Source organism: Pseudophryne corroboree, chromosome 9 (genome assembly GCF_028390025.1).
Source record: "Pseudophryne corroboree isolate aPseCor3 chromosome 9, aPseCor3.hap2, whole genome shotgun sequence".
NCBI classification, from domain to species: Eukaryota; Metazoa; Chordata; class Amphibia; order Anura; family Myobatrachidae; genus Pseudophryne; species Pseudophryne corroboree.
Genome location: NC_086452.1, coordinates 263,097,264 through 263,121,795, shown reverse-complemented (window position 1 = coordinate 263,121,795; position 24,532 = coordinate 263,097,264). Strand labels below are relative to the sequence as shown.

The 24,532-nt window shown below is 45.4% G+C and overlaps 1 protein-coding gene across 3 annotated transcripts in view; it reads left to right on the top strand.

Annotated features, from left to right (window-relative positions):
* Positions 1-24,310, top strand: part of DDR2 (discoidin domain receptor tyrosine kinase 2) — a 429,134-nt gene extending 404,824 nt beyond the window's left edge. For all 3 annotated transcript variants that reach the window (XM_063940268.1, XM_063940269.1, XM_063940270.1), the window contains one exon: positions 23,984-24,310. In XM_063940268.1, coding sequence (XP_063796338.1) covers positions 23,984-24,124 — 141 coding nt within the window. In that variant the 3' untranslated portion in view covers positions 24,125-24,310. The remainder of the gene's footprint in view (positions 1-23,983) is intronic.
* Positions 24,311-24,532: the final 222 nt, after the last annotated feature.

The window sequence follows — 24,532 nt, the reverse complement described above, 5'->3', positions numbered from 1 at the left end:
TTTTTCGCCAAGATCCGAACCCTCCCCCCCCCCCCCCCCCCCCCCCCGAACTTCACGTGTTTTTCACGGGTCCGAGGCAGCCTTGGATCTTCCCGCCTTGCTCGGTTAACCCGAACGAGGCCTAACATCATCATCCCGTTGTCGGATTCTCGCAAGTTTCGTTTTCCATATAAGGAGCCGCGCGTCGCCGCCATTTTCACTCGTGCATTGGAGATTGAGCGGAGAGGACGTGGCTACGTTCTCTGCCTGAAAAGCTCAATGTCTGTGCTCAGTGTGCTGCAAATATCTGTGCTCAGTGTGCTGCATTGTGGTGACCACCAGTCTATAATAGTAGTACAGTACAGTAGGCCATTGCTGTATCTTGCAGCTCCGTGTCAGACTCCGTTCTAGACAGTATCCTGATCAGTGCTCAATATCTGCTGCATTGTTGAGTGACCAGTATATACTATAGTAGTACAGTGCAGCATTTTGGTGACCACCAGTATATAGTAGTACAGTACAGTAGGCCATTGCTGTATCTTGCAGCTCTGTGTCACTTCTAGTATTCATATCTTTGCTGCATTGTTGTGTGACCAGTATACAGTAGTACAGTGCAGCATTTTGGTGACCACCAGTATATATAGTAGTACAGTACAGTACAGTAGTCCATTGCTGTATCTTGCAGCTCTGTGTCACTTCTAGTATCCATATCTGTGCTGCATTGTTGTGTGACCAGTATACAGTAGTACAGTGCAGCATTTTGGTGACCACCAGTATATAGTAGTACAGTACAGTAGTCCATTGCTGTATCTTGTAGCTCTGTGTCACTTCTAGTATCCATATCTGTGCTGCATTGTTGTGTGACCAGTATACAGTAGTACAGTGCAGCATTTTGGTTACCACCAGTATATATAGTAGTACAGTACAGTAGTCCATTGCTGTATCTTGCAGCTGGCATATAATTCCACACATTAAAACCACCTAGTGCTGAAGCTGCTGCCACTAGTCATGGCAGAGACGATGAATTGTCATCAACGTCGTCTGCCAAGGCCGATGCCCAATGTCATAGTAGAGAGCGTGTAAAATCCAAAAAGCAAAAGTTCCGTAAAATGATGACCCAAAAATCTAAATTAAAAGCGTCTGAGGAGAAGCATAAACTTGCCAATATGCCACTTACGACATGGGAGTGGCAAGGAACGACTGAGGCCCTAGCCTATGTTCATGGCTAGTGGTTCAGCTTCACATGAGGATGGAAGCACTCATCCTCCTGCTAGAAAAATTAAAAGAGATAAGCTGGCAAGAGCACAGCAAAGAACTGTGCGTTCTTCTAAATCACAAATCCCCAAGGAGAGTCCAATTGTGTCGATTGCAATGCCTGACCTTCCCAACACTGGACGGGAAGAGATGGCTCCTTCCACCATTTGCACGCCCCCTGCAAGTGCTGGAAGGAGCACACACAGTCCAGTTCCTGATCTTAAAATTGAAGATGTCACTGTTGAAGTACACCAGGATGAGGATATGAGTGTTGCTGGTGCTGAGGAGGAAGTTGACAATGAGGATTCTGATGGTGAGGTGGTTTGTTTAAGTCAGGCACCCGGGGAGACACCTGTTGTCCATGGGATGAATATGGCCATTGACATGCCTGGTCAAAATACAAAAAAAAATCACCTCTTCGTGTGGAATTATTTTAACAGAAATGCGGACAACAGGTGTCAAGCCGTGTGTTACCTTTGTCAAGCTGTAATAAGTAGGGGTAAGGACGTTAACCACCTAGGAACATCCTTCCTTATACGTCACCTGGAGCGCATTCATCAGAAGTCATTGACAAGTTCAAAAACTTTGGGTGACAGCGGAAGCAGTCCACCGACAACTAAATCCCTTCTTCCTCTTGTACCCAAGCTCCCAGTGCAAACCACACCATTAACTCCCTCAGTGTCAATTTCCTCCTTAGACAGGACCGCCAATAGTCCTGCAGGCCATGTCACTGGCAAGTCTGACGAATCCTCTCCTGACTGGGATTCCTCCGATGGATCCATGAGTGTAATGCCTACTGCTGCTGTTGTTGCTGCTGGGAGTCTATCATCATCCCAGAGGGGAAGTCGGAAGACCACTTGTACTACTTCCAGTAAGCAATTGACTGTCCAACAGTCCTTTGCGAGGAAGATGAAATATCACAGCAGTCATCCTGTTGCAAAGCGGATAACTCAGGCCTTGGCAGCTGTGTTGGTGTTAGACATGCGTCCGGTATCCGCCGTTAGTTCACAGGGACTTAGAGAATTTCTTGAGGTAGTGTGTCCCCGGTACCAAATGCCATCTAGGTTCCACTTCTCTAAGCAGGCGATACCAGAAAAAGACTCACCAGTGTCCTAAAAAATGCAGTTGTACCCAATGTCCACTTAACCACGGACATGTTGACAAGTGGAGCAGGGCAGACTAAGGACTTTATGACTGTGATAGCCCACTGGGTAGATGTATTGCCTCCCGCAGCAACAACAGCAGCAGCGGCACCAGTAGCAGCATCTCGCAAACGCCAACTCGTTCCTAGGCAGGCTACGCTTTGTATCACTGCTTTCCATAAGAAGCACACAGCTGACAACCTCTTACGGAAACTGAGGTACATCATCGCAGATTGGCTTACCCCAATTGGACTCTCCTGGGGATTTGTGACATCGGACAACGCCACCAATATTGTGCGTGCATTACATGTGGGCAAATTCCAGCACGTCCCATGTTTTACACATACAATGAATTTGGTGGTGCAGAATATTTAAAAAAACGACAGGGGCATGCAAGAGATGCTGTCGGTGGCCCGAAGAATTGCGGGCCACTTTCGGCATTCAGCCACCGCATGCCGAAGACTGGAGCACCAGCAAACACTCTTGAACCTGCCCCGCCATCAGCTGAAGCAAGAGGTGGTAACGAGGTGGAGTTCAACCCTCTATATGCTTCAGAGGATGGAGCAGCAAAAGGCCATTCAAGCCTATACATCTGCCTACGATATAGGCAAAGGAGGGGGAATACACCTGACTCAAGCACAGTGGAGAATGATTTCAATGTTGTGCAAGGTTCTGCAACCCTTTGAACTTGCCACACGTGAAGTTAGTTCAGACACTGCCAGCCTGAGTCAGGTCATTCCCCTCATCAGGCTTTTGCAGAAGCAGCTGGAGAGATTGAAGGAGGAGCTAAAACGGAGCAATTCCGCTAGGCATGTGGGACTTGTGGATGGAGCCATTCATTCGCTTAACCAGGATTCACGGGAGGTCAATCTGTTGAAATCAGAGCACTACATTTTGGCCACCGTGCTCAATCCTAGGTTTAAAGCCTACATTGTATCTCTCTTTCTGTCTGCAGATGTTCAAAGACCTGCTGGTGAGACACTTGTCAAGTCAAGCGGAACGTGACCCGCCAACAGCTCCTCCTTCATTTTCTACCGCCACTGGAGCTGCCAGGAAAAGGATCAGATTTCCAAAACCACCCGCTGGCGGTGATGCAGGGCAGTCAGGAGCAAGTGCTGACATCTGGTCCGGACTGAAGTACCTACCAACGATTACTGACATGTCGTCTACTGTCACTGCATATGATTCTGTCACCATTGAAATAATGGTAGAGGATTATATGAGTGACAGCATCCAAGTAGGCATGTCAGACAGTCCGTACGTATACTGGCAGAAAAAAGAGGCAATTTGGAGGCCCTTGCACAAACTGGCTTTATTTTACCTAAGTTGCCCCCCCCCCCTTCAGTGTGTACTCCGAAAGAGTGTTTAGTGTAGGCGGTCACCTTGTCAGCGATCAGCGTACGAAGTTACTTCCACAAAACGTGAAGAAGATGATGTTCATAAAAATGAATTATAATCAATTCCTCCGTGGAGACATTTACCAGCAATTGCCTCCAGAAAGTACACAGGGACCTGTGATGGTGGATTCCAGTGGGGACGAATTAATACTCTGTGATGAGGGGGATGTACACAGTGAAAGGGGTGAGGAATCGGAGGATGATGATGAGGTCGACATCTTGCCTCTGTAGAGCCAGTTTGAGCAAGGAGAGATTGATTGCTTCTTTTTTTGGTTGGGGCCCAAACCAACCAGTCATTTCAGCCACAGTCGTGTGGCAGACCCTGTCGCTGAAATGATGGGTTTGTTAAAGTGTGCATGTCCTGTTTATACAACATAAGGGTGGGTGGGAGGACCCAAGGACAATTCCATCTTGCACCTCTTTTTTTTTTAATTTATCTTTGCATCATGTGATGTTTAGGGCCAATTTTTTTAAGTGCCATCCTGTCTGACATTGCAGTGCCACTCCTAGATGGGCCAGGTGTTTGTGCCACCCACTTGGGTCACTTAGCTTAGTCATCCAGCGACCTCGGTGCAAATTTTAGGACTAAAAATAATATTGTCAGGTGTGAGGTGTTCAGAATAGACTGGAAATGAGTGGAAATTATGGTTATTGAGGTTAATAATACTATAGGATCAAAATTACCCCCAAATTCTATGATTTAAGCTGTTTTTGAAAAAAAAACACCCAAATCTAAAACACACCCGAATCCAACAAAAAATTTTAAGAGAGGTTTTGCCAAAACGCGTCTGAATCCAAAACACGGCCGTGGAACCGAATCCAAAACCAAAACCCGAAAAATTTCCGGTGCACATCTCTAGTAGTAACACAGATTACTATGCAGGACATTCCGACCTGATCGCACGCTAGCTATTTTTTGCAGCGCTGCGATCAGGTCAAAACTCTGTTAAACTACGCATGCGTATACACTGCAATGCGCAGGTGCGTCATACGGGTACAAAGCGGATCGGTGCTGGGCGATGGATTTAACAAAGTATCCATTCGCACAGCTGATCGCAAGAAGATTGACAGGAAGAAGGCGTTTATGGGTGTCAACTGACCGTTTTCAGGGAGTGGTTAGAAAAACGCAGGCGTGTCTAAGCATTTGCAACGCGGGTGTCTGACATCAATTCCGGAACTGGACAGGCTGAAGTGATCGCAGCGACTGAGTAAGTTCAGACTCAGAAACTGCACAAAACTTTTTTGTCCCACTCGGCTGCACACACGTTCGCACACTTGCAAAGCGAAAATACACTCCCCTGTAGGCGGCGACTATCTGATCGCAGTGCTGCAAAACATAGCTAGCGAGCGATTAACTTGGAATGACCCCCTATATCTTTAATATATAGATATCTTCTACATAAAAGAAAGCACTTCCTGCTTTCTCTAATGTTAGCAATACAAGAGTTCCTACGCATTTCATCCTCAGGAACTTTCTTAAAAGTACTTGCACCTGCAATGATAGAACGTGGAAGGAGGGGGATTGCCTGGTCCTCTGGATAGGAGGGAGCAGAATAGACTATAGGGCAGCAGAGTAGAGGTGAAGAAGGGCAGCAGGGTAGAGGGGAAGAAGTGGAGTGCGCAGGCCTGGTCCTACATAAGGGAGGGAGTACTCTTGGGTGCAGCAGCAGCACATGGGTGGCTGGGCCTAGATGATGGAAGAGCCACCATGTATAACAGATCACTTGCAGAGGATGTGGGCGCAGCAGAAATTGGATGCACCCACCGACACTCAGCTGGCCCACCTCCTCTCCTCAAGTCAGACCACCATTATTAGTACTACTAATGCCGGCTGCAGGCCCTTTCAGTGCTGCAGGCCCCGGTGTGTCAATTCCCTGGCAAGATCATTTTACACTGTTTAATATTTTTATAAGCAATTAAAGCTTAAATTAATTAATTTAAAAAAAAAATAAAAAATTTATTGTTTGAAGCACCACAAAACAGCCATTGAAGATGTACAATGCATTAGACAATAAAGACAACATATATACAGGACAGTGTCACGGCTAGCGAGGTTTGATGATCCGGCAGCTGAGACTTGCCCAAGGAGGTAGTTGGCTGTGGATGAACGAGACGAGGGGGTTGGATATAGTTCCTTCTCGTGGGACAAGGGGCAATGAAGAACGTAGGCGGAGCTAAGAGTCAGTGGATTGTAGTTCTTATGGACAGGGCTGAGGTAGAGAACTGTGGCTGGTGGACGATGACTTAAAGACGTAGTTGTAGACAAAGAACTGCGGGTTGTGGCTTGAAAGACGAGGTTGTGAATAATGAACTGCGGAACTGTGAATAGTGGTTAGAGACGTGGCTGGAGACAAAGGACTGTGGACTGTGGCTTGAAAGATGAGGCTGTAGATTATGAACTGTGGATGGTGGTTAAAGACGTGGCTGGAGACAAAGGACTGTGGCTTGAAAGACGAGGCTGTAGATTATGAACTGCGGAACTGTGGATAGTGGTGAAAGACGTGGCTGGAGATGAAGATCTGTGGAGTGTGGCTTGAAACACAAGGCAGAAGACCCGGGACCGACCGTGCCCAAAGAGTCTTACTGGACCGGGTTTTCCAGGAGCGCTTCCACAGGCAGCAGCAGGCTAGGAACGGCAGGGCTGCAGCAGCAACAGAGAACCGGCCAAGCAGGGTCAGGAGTAACCAGAATACGGCAAGAATCCTGGGAGCACAGGCTAAAGCACCTACAACAGGGTTGTAATTTGAAGCACTGGCGTCCCTGTCCTAAACCAGCCCCTTTTTATAGGGAGAACTTTTCCTGGATTGGCTGGAAGAAACAGGAAACAAGAACTATGCCTCAAACTTGGTCTCCAACATGGCGGGGCCCAGTAATGCAGACCTTTCTGCATAGCCACACAGCTCACTGCCCCTGGTCTAGCAACGGCTCAGCAAGAGCGACCCACTGCAGCGGCGTCCCGCCGCTACTACTGCCCTCTGACCCGGCGCAGCAGCCCACCTCCGCTGCTACCCGCACGCCGCCTGAGAAACCAGCCCCACAGCCCCAGCGTACTGGTAAGACTCCGGACGCTGACAGACAGTAGATATACAGATAAGTAACTAATTACATCATACTAATTGTCAAAAAGAAAGGAAAACAGATTCAATAGAAAACCCAGGTTTACACACAGACACCAAATAGGTGAATAATAGGAGGATAATACCGTAATTTGGGTATATCACATATGTTGACAATTTTTCAAAGCATACAATCAGAATACAGCGTTGGCTTTTCTGAGATCTATATCAAATTGTAATAACCCCTTCATATGCATGTGTACCTCATAAGGGGGTACAAAACAGAAAAAAGTGCAATAGTGCAGTTATCCTTTTTAAAACACAGGTTTATTTTTACGTCACACTTACAGCAGACAGATGAAATAATAGCGCATAAACATTTATTTATTACCAGTTATTTATATAGCGCACACATATTCCGCAGCGCTTTACAGAGAATATTTGGCCATTCACATCAGTCCCTGCCCCAGTGGAGCTTACAATCTAAATTCCCTACCACATGCACACACACACACACACACACACACACACACACACACACACACACACATTCATACTAGGGTTAAAATTGTTGGGATCCAATTAACCTACCAGTATATTTTTGGATTGTGGGAGGAAGCCGGAGTACCGGAGGAAACCCACGCAAGTACGGGGAGAATATACAAACTCCACACAGTTAGGGCCACGGTGGGAATCGAACCCATGACCTCAGTGCTGCGAGGCACTGTACTCGTAGGCATATATAGCAACTGGTAGCAGAGTCCTGGAAGTTTTAAGCATAAAATCTCCCCATTTTTATCACCTCGCTGAGGCTATTATCTACACCTGATGCTGAGTGTCTGTGCTGGATCCCGGTTTCCGGAGCCGTTATTCCAGGGTACTGCTGTCCATCTGGGTGCTTCCAGGACTCTGCTACCAGTTGCTGTATATGCCTATGAGGACATGTTTATGCGCTATTATTTCATCTGTCTGCTGTAAGTGAGATGTAAAAATAAACCTGTGTGTTTTAAAAAGGATAACTGCCCTATTGCACTTTTTTCTGTTTTGTATCCCCTTATGAGGTTCATATGCATATGAAGGGGTTACAATTTGATATAGATCTCAGAAAAGCCAACAATGGATTCTGATTGTATGCTTTGAAAAATTGTCAACATATGTGATATACCCAAATTACGGTATTATCCTCCTATTATTCACCTATTTGGTGTCTGTGTGTAAACTTGGGTTTTCTATTGGAGCGCTTTGAATCTGTGTTTTCCTTAGTTTTTGACAAATTGTATATCTTAAGTGCAGAGGGGTATGCACTTATAAACACGGATTTTAGCTGCACCTTTGAATTAATCTGCGCAGAATCTCATTTACTTCTTAATTTTTCTTTACATCATACTAATGCAATAGTAATAAAAGATCAATCAAATATATCTATCAATCTTGCATAGATCCAAAGGAAACAAATGTACATACAACATACCATTGATCATTGCATTGTATGATCATGAGAAAATCAACTGTAATGACAAAAACAGCATCAGTGCAAATATGAGTGTCATATTGTAGCATGTAAGAGAGAAAAAAGAAAAGACAGAGGGAGGCGGGGGGAGCTGTGCAGCACAGCAGGTCACAATCCCAGGATCAAAAAGATGATTTGAATATAAAATGACTATTAAATATTAATGAGAGGGTCTCCCCTATTATAAGCAATTCATCTTACTTACTTTTAACATTTTATCAAATTGTTAAATAAAACCACCTACAGTTCTGGTTAATTGCACAGTATTACCCCATTATTTAGAACAATTCTACAGCAACTGTACAGTATTTAGAACAATTCTACAGCGACTGTACAGTATTTAAATTGCAGATTTCCCTCTAAATGTACTCTTCCCTACGCTTTTCCTTTTTATATTTCTCACCATGGAAGAGGGGTAACGGGCTGAGATTTGCAGTGCAGGAGTGAGGGGTGAGACTTGGACTGCTACCTACTAAATTGCTGTCCATTAGTCCATACCTCAGAGCAGGGGCATTTTAAGGGAGGTGGGGCCTGTGTGCAGACGCCAGTAGCGCATGCAGGGGGGATTTCTGGTTGCACAGAAACCCCCTCTGATGGACTGAATTTGGTTTTTAGAGACGAGAGACAGCTGTGTCTCAATCTCAAGAGAAGCCGCGATTGCGTTCGCAGCTACCGCTACAGGGAGCTCTTGCCAGCAGTCTTCCTACAGCATCTGTCAGTGAGTGGTAGCTGCTGCTCATGCACAGCAACTCCATATGTCCTCCTCACTGTACCGTGGCTGGCAGTGTGTGCTCTGCAGCTTCCGATATGTGTGCACTGTGCAGTGCTCTGTATTTTTGTTTAAAGATACAGTGTGTTGTGTTATGTATGTATGTTTGTGAGTGCAGTCTGTGTCCGTGTATTTTTTCATATACTGCATGTGTGTGTATATATATATATATATATATATAGTATCCAAATGATCCGGCACTCTAATTAATATCCATCTGCCTGGGTGCCATTGTCTGATGTAGTATGAAGAATGGAGTCCGAACAATCAAATGTTCCAGACAGACACGGCACTCCAGAACTGCATGTGAAAATATTTAATGGTGCAGCTTCAAAGCACAGGCATGTTACAATGCGGCATTTCGGGCCATGCAAGGCCCTTCGTCAGGTAATGCTAGTGCTGGCAACAAAACAAACAAACATATACATAATGAAACTCACCTATATAGCGTCCCCATGTCGGCGTCTTCAACCACGGAGCAGCGCGGGACTTCCGGTCAGTGCAGGGCGACTGGCTGATGACATCATCGGGAAGCCGCGGTAACCACAGCAACCCGACGCCCGGAGTCACAGGCGCTGACCCTGGCCGTGCGGCCTGACAGGGGGAGGCTGTAAATAATGAATACATCAGGCAAAACGTGAAACCACAGAACAAGAAGACATACATAAATAAACATACAAATATCTAACTCAAATGTATTATAATACATGAATATACTCCACCTAGCAAGGCAATACATAAACATTGGAACGGGGGAAGCTGATGCAAGTAATATATGCACTACTCTAAGTGGCCTCTGTGTGGATATTATATGTACTCCACAAGCCATAAAGTCAAAAAAACAACTATTCCCTCCCCACTTATTAATTAGTTGTTACTATAACTGAACTAGTACTACTTCATGTGTAAATAGTTCCAATTAATCTTCTCATTAAGCCCTGAAGGTTGCAAAGTATTGAGCCTAATGATCCACCTAGCCTCCAACCTATGTAAAGCTAGGACTCTGTCACCTCCTCTGGGTAATTCCGGAACGTGATCAATAATTTGATAACGAAGCTCAGATAGTGCATGGGACTTATCCCAACAATGTCTAGACACTGGTTGTTCATTTGCGTTACCCGTTAGTGCCTGGCTAATATTAGAGCGATGTAACGCCATTCTTTCACGTAGAGTGCGGGTAGTTAAACCCACATACATTAATTTGCAAGGGCAGATAATAACGTAAATGATGAATCTAGTAGTGCAATTTAAAACATGTTTGATGTCAAATCTGTGTTTGGTAACCGGATGACTAAACCATGTTCCTGTGATTAAGGCTGAACATGTAATGCAAGAGGGGCATCTATAACACCCTGGTTTTTTAACCAATCCAAAGATGCCTGGTTTGGGAGTATAATCAGTGATATCAGTTTTCACTAATATGTCGCGCAAATTGCGACCACGTTTGTAACTCGTCATGACCTGTGTATTCTGAAAACACGGTAACAACTTATCTGTTTTAATAATAGGCCATAATGCTTTGCTGGCTCGGGGTATGACCGGGCTAGCAGTAGAAAATCTCGTTGACCAAATAAATTTATTCTGGTCGTTCTTCTTCTCAGATGAAGTCTGAAGTATGCTCATCCGATCTTTACTCAAGACCCGGGACTTAGCTTTTCTCAAATCTCTAATGTCATATCCCCGACAGCTAAATTTATTGACAACCTTCTCTAAGGCCTCGTCCAACTGTTCAGGATCGCTGGTGATACGGGCTACCCTGAGCATTTGGGAATAGGGCAATCCCTTCTTTAATGCCACTGGATGATGGCTGCTGGCATCAAGCAGTGAATTACGATCCGTGTCTTTATAAAACACAGTGGTACTTAATGTACCTTTTTGCAGATGGACTGTGACGTCCAAGTAATCAATTTGATCAGGTTTACAGGAAAAAGTAAATTTAATGGGACCTGGCATCTGGTTAATCTTTTGCACCATTTCACAGAACAAAGTAGCAGAGCCCTTCCATAACATAAATAAATCGTCGATATATCTAGTGAACCAGATGATATTGTCACTGTATATCGCATTTTCAAAAATTAATTTCTGTTCTTGGTCAAACATAAAAACATTGGCATAGGCCGGTGCCACGCTACTGCCCATGGCACAGCCTGCCAGTTGAAGGTAAAATCTACCATTGAACAGAAAGTAATTTTTGGTAAGTACCAATTCTAATAGTTTAAGAAATAGATTTTTTTCAAGACCAAATTCGACATCAAGCTGACTAATGAATCTGTCCATGGCTTCTAGCCCCTCTCTATGTGGGATAGACGTATAGAGGGAGGTAACGTCCATGGTGCATAATAACGTGTTATCTGGCAATCCTTCAAATTCTCTGATCTTTTTGAGGAACGTGGTAGTGTCTTTCAGATAAGTATGTCGTGTGATCACATGCGGTTGGAGGAGGGAATCCAAAAATTCTGCTGTCGGTTGGTATAAGGATCCCCTGGCCGACACTATGGGGCGGCCCGGGGGATTTACAAGGCTCTTGTGGACCTTCGGCAGTGTATATAGGCAAGGAACGATGGGATTTTTCGGTATGAGTACATCCTTGAGCTTCAGATCCAGCAATTTATCAGAGACCGCCTGGTCTAACACAATACTGAGTTCTTTCTGAAATCTGCTAGTCGGATCATTCTCTAATCTCATGTAGGTGTCCGTACAAGCTAGTTGTCTCGTAATCTCCTGAACGTACTGTACTCTATCTTGCAGTACAATCCCGCCACCCTTATCGGCCGGGCGAATTATAATGGACGTATCACGACTCAAATCTTTCAAAGCCTTGCGTTGGTCATATGATAAATTATGATATATTGGTTGTGGAGTACTGATGAATCTATTAACTGAGTCATCCATTAGCCGTCCGTACGTTTTAATCGATGCGTTATGGGAGATAGGGTCAAATTTGGAGATATGATATTTCCGAATAATATGGCTCGCTGGATCAGATGGTAGTTGACTACTTGTGTGTTGATAAAATTCCTTCAAACGTAATTTTCTATTCATCTGGTGCATATCGGCCTGCCACTCAAAAGGGTCATGATGATTGGTGGGGACAAAGGAAAGCCCTTTATTCAATACTTCTTCCTCAACTGATGTTAAGTGTCTTGAAGATAAATTGAAAATCAAGTTTTCTTGGACTTGTTCCCTTTTGTTGATCCTTTGGCTTTGTCCACCTCGTCTCGTGGGCTTGGACCAGCCTCTGCTCTGGCCCTGGTGGTAGCTCCTAAAGGGGGACGTTTTGTTAGAGGGACATCATCTGAGTCTGCGACCACAAAGTCGCTGTCGCTATTAGATGAATAATGTCCTTTATCGGGACGTCCTCGGCGTTGTCGACTTGTATTGCGTGACTGCGCTCTATTGTTGGATTTAGCAGAATCCGTACCCGTCAGCCATCTGTAGACTTGAAAATCCTCATAGTCATTCTGAACGCTGCTCCGTGGTTGAAGACGCCGACATGGGGACGCTATATAGGTGAGTTTCATTATGTATATGTTTGTTTGTTTTGTTGCCAGCACTAGCATTACCTGACGAAGGGCCTTGCATGGCCCGAAATGCCGCATTGTAACATGCCTGTGCTTTGAAGCTGCACCATTAAATATTTTCACATGCAGTCCTGGAGTGCCGTGTCTGTCTGGAACATTTGATTGTTCGGACTCCATTCTTCTATATATTTATATATATATATATATATATAAAACCCCCTCTCAGTAAATCCTGCATTTGCCTCTGGACTCTGCCTCTCCATGGGTCCATAGGCCCTGGTACTGTGCCGGAGTCTTCTGCGCATGCACAGGCCACTGGAAACATGATACCCGCCATATTCCAGGGACTAATTATCTACTGCGCATGTGCGGTAGCCATTTTTGGAGTGATTTTTTGCCGTGGCTGCAGCTCCCGTCACTGGACTCCGGAAAGATGAGTATTAAAAACTATATGGGTGCAGTTGTGTGCGGTGTGGGCCCCCTGGACTCATGGGCCCATGTGCAAGTCACACATTGCACCTATGATAGAAATGCCCTATGACAGAAACGCCTATGCTTCAGAGGCATCTGATTCAGATATACAGTCTACTTCATGAAGGTGGCGGAGCCTAAGCTGGCAGTGATGTGATTGTGCTTTTGTGACAGACAGAGGCAGCATAGCCTGCTGATACCTGTCACTACTGGGCGGCTCTGCAGCTATGCTGAACTGTAGTGCCCGAGGAGCTGGCATAGGAGTCATAGGTGAAGGCTTTTGCCACCTGAGATTCTGAAGCATGGATCACTGACTGTTGGCACTGGCAGCCCTGATTAGAATTTACCCTTATTGGCATTTAAAAATTGCATATATTTAAGTAGCAAGCTACTTACTTATTAAATTAAGTTTGTGGGTGGCGACTGACCGTTTTTGAGGAGTGTCCGGAAAAATGCAGGAGGAACCAGGCATTTGGAGGGAGGATTCTTGACGTCAGCTCCAGCCCGGATCATCGCAGCGGCTGAGTAAGTCCTGGGCTGTGCAGAGACTGCACAAACTTCTGTTTTTGTAGCTCTCCTGTACATGCGATCGCACTCCTGCACAGCGATTTCCCCCCTCACCCTGTAGGCAGCGACTACCTGATCGCAGGGATGCAAAAAATGCACCCCTAGCGATCAGGTCTGAATTAGCCCCAAAGAGTTATGGTAAAACTTACCTTTGTTAACTCTTTTTCTTCTAGGTCCATGGGATCCACAGGGTTAATCTTGGGGTATGATCTGGTAGAAACCAGGACTGGCACTGAACAATGAAGCTTTGTGAGGCTTCAAGATGCAGTGGGCTCTTCTGCCTTTATACCCCACCTCCATGCTAAGGCACATCAGTTTTAGTTAACAAGCCCAAAGCAGGAGCTTGAAAAAGGAGAGAAGAAAGTATGATACATACAGAAATCACAGTCTCATAGAAAAGAGAAAGGAACTGGTGACCATAAAGGCAACCCATTGAAGTGTAGTGCGTCAGGGTGAGCACCCTGTGGATCCCATGGCCCTCGAAGACAGAGGGATTTTGGTACTTACCGATAAATCCTTTTGTCGAAGTCCATAGGGGATACTGGAGTGCAGATTACACTGGGGTATAGATTGGGTACATGGAGTCGGTACACAATACATTTTTTAGTGTATGTATGTTCTGGCTCCTCCCCTCTATGCCCCTCCTCATCAGACCGGTTAAGAAAACTCTGCCCGAAGAGAGATGGAAGAGAACTGGAGAGGAGAAGAGATACAACAGGAAGAGAACAACACAACAGAGAGAACTGGAATAGAACCAGAACAAGACTGTAATCAAATGTAACAGTCGACCGAGAACCAACACACAACAGGAACCATCGTGCAGGAAGAAAACAGCACAGGGTTGGTGCCCAGTGTCCCCTAAGGATTTATTGGTAAGTACCAAAATCCCATTTTCTCTATCAACCATAGGGGATACTGGGGTGCAGATTACAGTGGGGACATCCCAAAGCTCCTATCATGGGCGGGAGTGTGCTGTGATTCCCACGAGACAGAAACTTCCAAACAGAAGTCAGATTACGACAAGTAACCTGCTGGAAGCTGGCCACTGAACTGAAGCAATACACAGAAAGCAAAAGGAAAGCTCACTGTGGAAGAGAGGCCGACCTCTCTACCTAGATGTGAAAAAAAAACACACCACAGCTAAAGTCCTAGAAGTTGACGAGGCATCTGTAAGAACAGGCACCACAACTGGCCGTTCAGACGTAATGCTGGGACAACCTGTGGTAAGAACCTGACAAGTTCAAAGGTCAGCCCTGTCGGCCTTAAAAAGGGAGTATGGAGGCTCGGACGACAGCACCCCCTACATCCAAGAATTTCCTAGCTAATGCCATAGCCAGAAGAGTAACCATCTGTCAGGTAAGATATGGGAAATCCGTAGTCTCCAGCTAAGTTGAAGGAGGGCGGAGAAAAGAATGTGGGCTGAAAGAGTAGAAAAACCCCTGCAGGAGTGCCTGGACGTCTGGGACCATCGTTAACCGATGCTGGAAGAAACAAAAAACTAAGAGGGCCAAAAACTGAACTTTAAGTTAACCCAGTTTCAAACTCGCATCCAACCCTGCCTACAGAAATTAGAAAATACGTACCAACCAAAACCAGGTAGTGGATACTAGATTTGGTCACACCAGATGATGTAAACCTTCCCCTTCTATAGCGATGCCTGGATTCGACCTCCTTCCTGGCAATGATCATAGGGGGAAAGTTATCGGAGGTATACCCTCCAGTAAGCGACCTGCCCATGAGTAGGACCACGACCTATGATATTGGAATAGGCACCTTACTTATGTTAGTATATGGCCATTCAGCTAGAACTGTCATTTCAACTGCTATGTCATCAACATAGCCGCTATAAGACAGGAGAAACAAAAGGACCTGACTCTAGAAGGGTCTCTCAAAGCGGTAATGGATGGAGGAAAAGGAATGAAGGTCAATGTACCACGGCCTGCGAGAGCAATCTGGAGCCATTAGGATTTCCAATATTCTCCCCCTCTATATTCGCTTTAACACACGTGAAAGAGGGAGCATAGTGACTCTCTGCAAGAACCAGGGTGATGTATCTTAGAAATGTCTTGCTGATCCGAGATATCATCAAGTCATCAAGGCCATCCCCACCTGAAAACCAACTGTTGGAAATCTGAGGGTGGAGACCCCCACCCCCGGGTAAAAAGCTCGTCCGCTCAAGGAATTCGCCTTCCAATCTTATGAAGATACTCAAACAGTCTCGGTGTACCATAGTCAGCAGAAGATCGCGGCATACCGCCCTGCTCAGAAGATAATTGTGGCATCCACCTTCAGAGTTACTCTGCACTTTGTTCCGCCCTGACTGTAGTACGCCACGGCCGTGTATTGCCCTACAGAACCTGAACAGACCGACCATGTAGACGAGGAAACACCTGGCCTAGAGCGATGAAGATCAACCCACAAACCCAAATATGTCTATCTGGATTGTGGTTTCTGATCTGGACTAGTGACTCTGGAGCTGGGGGGCTAACGTTACCGTCTCCCACTTCCAAAGACTTACCACAGTGGGTAGAAACACTTTACTTTCAGTGCCAAAGGAGTGACCCCCTAGCAGAAGTGGTGTCTGTAACCATCGCCGCAGTGACAGACTTATCTGAGGAACTAGACATATTAAGGGAAGCCAGTGCAGGTGTGAACCTGACCATGTGGGGAGGAGATCCACTGGAATGTCCAGAAGTAAAATCTGCCAAACTGAATTGCCTCAAAGGATGAGACCTTCTTGCCAGGGAGACAGATGCAAGGATGAATGGAGACCTGACTTGTCTGGAGGATCTTCAATACCCTGGCTTTTAACAGCCTGGACCCTATTGAGGGAAAGGAACACCATATGTGATAGTGTCCAGTATCAGTCGTAGAAATTGTAGTCTCAACAAATGAGAACCATGACTGATTCAGGAACCCTGTATGCTGAAAAAGCCGACAGTGATTGAGGTAATACTTTGAAAAATTGCTTGCTGGAGGTTATTGATGTGAGCAGATCGTCCCAGTATGGAATAATATTGAACCCGTTGTAGTCTGAATTTAAAAAATCAGCTCCGCCATTACCTCCGTGAAGATCCTCGAGGCTGGCTAGAGGTCCAAGGGCAGTGCCTGAAACCAATATGGAGAGTTCTATAGGGCAAACCAAAGGAGTACCTATGTGTGGGTCAGAATCGGAATTGGAGACATGCGTCCTTGATATTAAGGGACACCAAGAACTCAGACTCCCCCCAAAACTATCACTCTCAGTGATTCCACTTAAATCAGCAGAGTATTAGTATGGATTCAGGGAACTCAGCTACTGGATGTAACTGACCGATCTGTCCATGATCGGTGGCCACAATAATTTTGAGAAGAACCCTGTTCCCACATTTGGCAACTGGGATAATGATTCCCGCTTCCAGAAGCCTGTGAATACCCGCTTCCAGAAGCCTGTGAATAGCCGCATGCAGAGTTACCTGATTCTCTAGACAAGCTGACAACTTGTCTTGAAAAATCTGGGAATAGGAGGAGTGGCAAGCTGTAGTTTGTAACTCCCAGAGCTCAGGTCCCTGACTCCAGCCTCACGGCCGTTGTCCTTCCGGATGTGACTGAAAGGTTCTGGGATGCGATCCCACCTATCCTCGAGAATAGGGAAGGGAATACTTGGGAAGTAGTGGGTGTGTGACATCTACAACCTCTGGTACCTGTATTGGCATCTGAGGCTCCCCTGGCTCTACCTCTGAACCCTGGAGGCTGAAACAGAAAAGGAACAGGGTCTGTGCACCTTGGAGGTAGGGCTGCAGAAGAGAGGCAAGTGGACTTACCTTCCTGTGATATCCACTTATGCAATCTTGAGCTGAACAGGTAATTTCCTATGTATGGAAATCCTGCTCCACTTCCCTTTAACTCTGCATCCGCAGTCCACTGACATTCCCAAAAAAACTAAGAGCTGAAATGACTTCAATTAAATCCTGGAGTGAGCTGTCCAACTTCCCTGGAGCCTTGCAGAAATAAACTGCTGAAACTGTTATATGGATTACATTAAGGAAGGTAATTCATGGATCATGTATGATCCTCATTGATAACTGGGAGATTGAAGGATCCACTATCGGTGTATTCTCCCCTAGTTTCCTTCGTCAGGAGGAAAAGAAGACTAGAAGGTAGAATTCCCATAGGGATTGGAACTTCTTATCTGGGGCTGACCTAGCCCTTTGAACTTTGGCTAAGTAGTGCTTTGGAAAGTTTACTGAGGGACTCCTTTTTTTTTTTCTTGACAAAAGGAAGGCTGCTGCGGGCCAGTTTCCTTATGTGGAAGACCTTCTGAATTAGAGTTTTAATTCCTTGTGTGGAAGATTCGGATCATTTAATATGCGTGTGCTCATTTGCTTCCCCAATGTCGACTGCCTCTAGAGGCAGCATTTCCCATGGTTTTAGTATTGCAGGGAGTAACAATTTTCTTGTTACTGTTGTGCATTATAGTGTTGCTATATCTGATCCCCGATAGGTTCATGGGTGTGTAATGTATGTGACTGACGGACTTTAAGATATGGTAGACACCTTACTGATAGAGCTCCTGCTGGCAGCTGCCAATATTTAGAACAGGTCAGCCACAATTCCTGAATGGCTGAATGGCTGGCTGTGAAGCAGACTGCTGGCTACACTGCTCACAGTATAATGATGGCTGCAGGCTGTTTGTGGTATTACATCCCTTGTGAACAGCCTTGTATTCTTACAGAAAAACCCGTCACACAGAATAGAATTAGATTTTTTTTAAGCAGACACAATTAGTGTAACATTAAATGAGTGTTCGCACAAACACAGATCAATGACAGTGTATGTGTTCTCGGAGCATATATGCACAGTTACTGTATATCAGACACAGTTCTAACAATAACAGTATATGAATAGTATAGTGTTCACAAACACAATTTATCCAGTGTACTGTTTTAGAGCATATATATATATATATATATATATATATATATATATATATACACACACACACATCAGATACAATTCTTATACAACAGTATATGAAGTCAGACAGTATATAATGCAGACAAAGCAACTATTACGATGTATGATAGCTGAGGGCTCAAGTGTGAGGAGCCACTCCACCTGCTCTGAGCTAATTACAAGAAAAGCAAGGCAGAATGAATAGCCTAGATTTCATTAATACAGAATTTGGGAGCTATGTTTATATACTGTATGTATGTATGTATGTATGTATGTATGTATGTACAGTATGTGTGTGTATATATAGATATATAAAACCCTGCTAATCGTGACCCAGAGCCTGGGTTCTGATCTGAGTCTGTACCTCTTCCCGCACAGGCTGCTCCCCACCAAACCGTCTGTGAAATGGCGCCTTAGCTAGCGGACACCAGCCAGTCCGTGCTTCCGTTATGGTGCTTTCTGGTGCCTCAGTAGAGGACTCCAGCCTGGCTAAAGACGCTAGTCCGCTCCCCACTGTGTGCCCTTGTTATGGAGCTTGGTACAGTATACTCGCGCCGTCTGTGAACAGCACTAGGCTGTTTGAGCGACAACGGAGCTCTGATTACCGCGGGTGCTGCACTGCCGCTAACCGGGGACCCGGACTTATGTTTACCAACGCCTCGTCAGCTGCTGCTAGGTGGCGGCGGGCTGTGGGGAGCTCCAGCACAGCCCTCAAATGGCTGGCTGTGAGTGGATCCTGGGACCAGTATCCCAGCAGCCATGGACCTCGGACGCCGACCACTGAAGGTGGGACCGGATACCCCCCAACAGCTCCCTCATAGCAGGCAGGCAGTACCCAACTGCCTGTCTGTTGTTTAAGCTAAAAAAAAAAACAATAAACAAATGTTGATTTAAGTTATAAAACTCTGGAGCCCTTCAGAGTGTGACCGGCTCTGAGGACACAAATTTGTAAACTAGTCTGATGGGGAGGGACATAGATGGGAGGAGCCAGAACACACATACACTAAAAAAATTATTGTGCGCCGTGGACTCCATCTGTACCCCGCTGTAATCTGCACCCCAGAATCCCCTATGGATGATAGAGAAAAAGAGTTAATGAAGGTAAGTTCTCCATGGTCTCCACAGAGTTAACCTTGGGATGTCCCAAAGCATTGTTATAGGGAGGGAACGCTCCTAAGCTGAAAGGAAAACTTGGTGGCCAAAGGTTGCATCCTGAGAGCTAAATGTATCAAAGTCATAGAACCTAAGAAATGTGTCGGCAGAAGACCACGTAGCAGCTTTGCATAATTTTTCTGCAAACGGTCCGTGGCATGCTGCCCATGAAGGACCCACAGAGCGACTAGAATTTGCAGAAACTGTACTCGGAACAGGCAGATCAGCCTGTGTATAAGTCTGTGAGATGGTCATGCAAAGCCAACGTGCCAATGTTTGTTCATTGGCTGGCTATCCCCACTTACAGAATCCATAGAGGATGAATAATGAATCTGTTTTCCTAACTGAACTAGTTCGGTCCACGTAGATCCTAAGAGTCCGGGCCACATCTAACGAAGCTTCCTCCATTGAGAGACCAGGTTCCTGGAAGGCTGGTACCACAATTGGTTCATTGATATGAAATTTAGACGCTACCTTGATATGAAATTTAGACACTATCTTAGGTAGGTATCCATGTTTAGTCCAAAGGACCTCAAGGTCCAGGTGGAATATTAGAAACGGGGTGCGTCAAGAGTGAGCTCCCAAGTCAGGTACTCTATGGGCTGAGGCAATAGCTAGCAGAAAAAGAGTCTTGGCGGTAAGCCATTTGAAGTGAACCATCTCCAGAAGTTCAAACAGACTGTGCTGTAAGGCTCAAAGCACCAAGGATAGGTCCCAAGGAGCTATTGGAGGGACAAAAGGAGGCAGTATTTGGAGGACCCCCTGAAGGAAGGTATGCACATCCAGTAGGGGAGCCAGCCTCATCTAGAGCCAGATTGACAAAGCTGAGACCTGGACATTAAGAGAATTCAGGTGAAGGACCATGGCAAGGCCAGCTTGCAGGGTTCTTGAACAAGTGCTGGAGGGGCTAAGGTGCTGGGAGGCACTAAACAGGTTGTGCACTGACAATCCTGTGACTAATCTTGAGGAAAAACCTCTGTGTTACATGTCTTACATGCTACCATTGTAGAAACCCAGAGAGAGATTGTACTCATACAGTGTACTAGCATAAGTCACATACAATGCAGAATAAAAAATGTAACTGCAATGGGCACTGATATCAGCTACCCTGCTCTGTAGAAGAGGCTTGGTAGGATGCAGCATTTGTATAAACTGCTATGTAGTAGAGGTATACAGAGAGATTCTACCCACAGCTCCTGGAGACCTGCAGAGCTCTAATGATGGCTGCCCAGCGTCCCTCTGTAGAGGAGGGCGAGGGACGAGCAGCCCAGGGTAGAAAGGCCACTATGGAATGGCGCCCTGAGCTGACGGGCCACTGGGAAAGAGCTGACCTCCCCTATGTTGAATGTCACCACCAGTTCCCCTTTTTGGGATGACATTACCAACATAAGCATCCAAGTGCCACCCCTGATTTATGCCCCTTACATTATTTGTTGTTTTTGCTCCTTACATTCTATTACAGTATACTACTTCCCCCCTTCACTTATTGCGCCATGTCCCCTCACCTCTAATTTCCATTATTACACCACTCAGTTATACTCCTTTCAGACATAGGACCCGGGAATTTCCCTGCTTCAGACCTGGATTTTCACACTAAACCTGAGACCTGGGAAATTGCCGGGTCGACCCCTTTCATACATAAGCCTGGTCTGCCCTGGCAGCCAGGTCAAACCAAGCTACTCTAATGTCAATGTCTTATGTGTGTAAATGTACGTGTGTGTACACACACACACACACACACACATCACACTCGTACATTTACACACACGTCTTACACATACACATGTCACACTCAAACACACACATACATGTAATATACACACACATGCCAGATTCATATATATACATACACATACACACACTCTCACTCACTCACTCAGGCCTGTTTTGTGGCTGCGTCGGCTGCTTCAACTACTCACAGCAGCATGGACTACAGCAGCCTGTGCACGCCCCCTCTTCACTCCGGCCTCCTCCAGGCAGCCCCGATTATCAGGTGCGACCAGGGAGCAAATTCCGGGGTCGCACCTTTCAGACCTAAGCCGGGTTGTCTTCCTGAAACTCAAGTCCCGGGAAAAACCCTGGTCAATTGCAGGGTTGGCGACCTGGATCACGCTCCCGGGTCAGTGCCTTTCAGACATACCAAATTCCCGGGTTGATACGCGTTCATGTGCAAAATCCCAGGAATTTGACGCATATCTGAAAGGGGTATTACTGAATTATAGATTAGTCTGGGGGGGGGGGGTGCGCTGATATATAATGCACCCATACCTTGTAATCACACCCAATCACATCAGTTTGCGAGACTGTATTTATATCAATTCCCCACTGATTGTAGCAGACATCTCCTATGCAGGGTAATACTTAAAATAGAGTAATAGCATATTGATATATCACCAGGAAGTGTGTGCCTTCCTCCCCCAGGCAATATTGTAGCAGGTGAATGTTTTACACTATATTAAAAATAAAACTTTTGTTCCCCACACACCCGCCTGATTGGAATTTAAAGAAGATTTAATAAAAAATGAAAAGAATACTGTAATAAAGTACACTGGAAGAAGTCATGTTTTTCTCTTTGCGCATCCCGGATCGTCTCTCTGCACATCTGACATCATACACATGTGTCATGATGGGTCAAATGCACAATACTGCATGGCTGGAGACACAGGTGTACGCTGGAGCACGCACCAAGCAGCTCGCAGTCCACCAATTATGCCCCTTGTTGGCGGGCTCCCTGGAACCCACAGAGCCATAAGCAGTTCTTTGGTTGCCTTGTGTTAAATTCTCTTCTGCCCAGATTAAGTACCCTGGTATTGGATCTTTAAGAGGATGGGGTAGCACTATAACACTACACACTTCTATGCACATGTGCTCTTGCTAAAGCCTCACTGATAGCACTAAACATCTTATGTTTTGGATGGCTTATACTGCATTACTTGTAACCTGTCACAGTCCGACAGCAGCAGCCTCTGTTGGCGCTGGTTCCGGATCGGACTTGAAACCCCATGGTCAGGTTTTACTGGCGGGGTAGCAGCCGACATCCACGCTGGATTGTTCCTGCTGGCTGCAGTCTCTGGGTGCAGCCATCTTTCCCACGGGTCAGCTGAGCGGTATACCCAATCACAGCGCCCCAGTGTGACATATGAGCTGCTCATCCAATGCCGGCAGGGTGGGAGGTTTAAAAGGAAGCGCTGAGCAAAGCATCGGTGCCTGAATGTCGCTCCCCAGCTACGTTCCAGGATCCACCCTGTAACATACACAGTCCAGATTGTACCAGGTTCATCCTGGTTTATTTTACAGAGCCCACTGATTCATTGTACCAGGTTCAGCCTGGTTTATTTTACAGAGTACGCAGATTCATTGTACCAGGTTCAGCCTGGTTTATTTTACAGAGCCCTCTGATTCATTGTACCAGGTTCAGCCTGGTTTATTTTACAGAGCCCGCAGATTCCTTGTACTAGGTTCAGCCTGGTTTATTCTACAGAGTCCTCTGATTCATTGTACCAGGTTCATCCTGGTTTATTTTACAGAGCCCTCTGATTCATTGTACCAGGTTCAGCCTGGTTTATTTTACAGAGCCCTCTGATTCATTGTACCAGGTTCAGCCTGGTTTATTTTACAGAGCCCGCAGATTCATTGTACCAGGTTCAGCCTGGTTTATTTTACAGAGCCCTCTGATTCATTGTACCAGGTTCAGCCTGGTTTATTTTACAGAGCCCGCAGATTCATTGTACCAGGTTCAGCCTGGTTTATTCTACAGAGCCCGTCAATTAATTGTACCAGTTCCAGCCGTTTTAGAATCCACAGAGCCTGCTTCTCCGCCTTATCAAGAGTTAGTCAAGAGTAATTAATAAGGACACTGCTACTTACTGTATCCGGTCCAGTCGACAAGAGCAAACCCAGATTTAACCAGCTTTTCACTGAATCTGCTGATTCTCTGCATGTGGAAATGTATTTCTTGATTACCGTGTCCACATCTCACTGCCTACTCTGCTGGTAGTACTTCCCAAACAACGGGAGTCTCTCCGGGAACAGTATCCTCAAGATACGTGACATAACCAGGCTCTCTAACCTCTATTGTTGTTTCTTATTGTGTAGTTAAGTATATATTCAAGTATATTAAGTATATATTCAAGAACTGATAGTAAAATGCTGTGGACCATGTTAATACTCTTTATAGAAAAAATAATGATAGGAACAATAATAACATATTCTGATTGTATATCTTGCTAGGTACACCTTCCTCAGCCAGACATCTGTCCAGACGTTGTTTACAAACTCATGCTAAGCTGTTGGCGTAGGGAAACTAAAGACCGGCCAAGCTTCCAAGAGATCTACCACATTTTGCAACCAGAGCCTAATTTAGAGGACTGATCAATAAATACAGATGAAGAAACTACTCTGTAAGAACATAGGAAATGTATCCTAAAGATATGTTAAATTGAACATGCCACCAAAATATATGGATCCTTGAAAATTCTTAATTTTGTTCTTTTCGAATTGAAAATGAGCACATATTAACATCTAGGGGTAAATTTACTAAGGTGGGAGATTTTTAGAACTGGTGATGTTGCCCATGGCAACCAATCAGATTCTGCTTCCAGCAGATAATAGGTATAATCTGATTGGTTGCTATAGGCAACATCACCAGTTCTAAAAATCTCCCACCTTAGTAAATTTACCCCCTAGTGTTATTTGAAAAGGGAGCTGTTCTAAATGATCTGTGTATACTGTATAGTTAATATAAATGTGTCATATTATTAAACTGGATTTCTTGTCAAA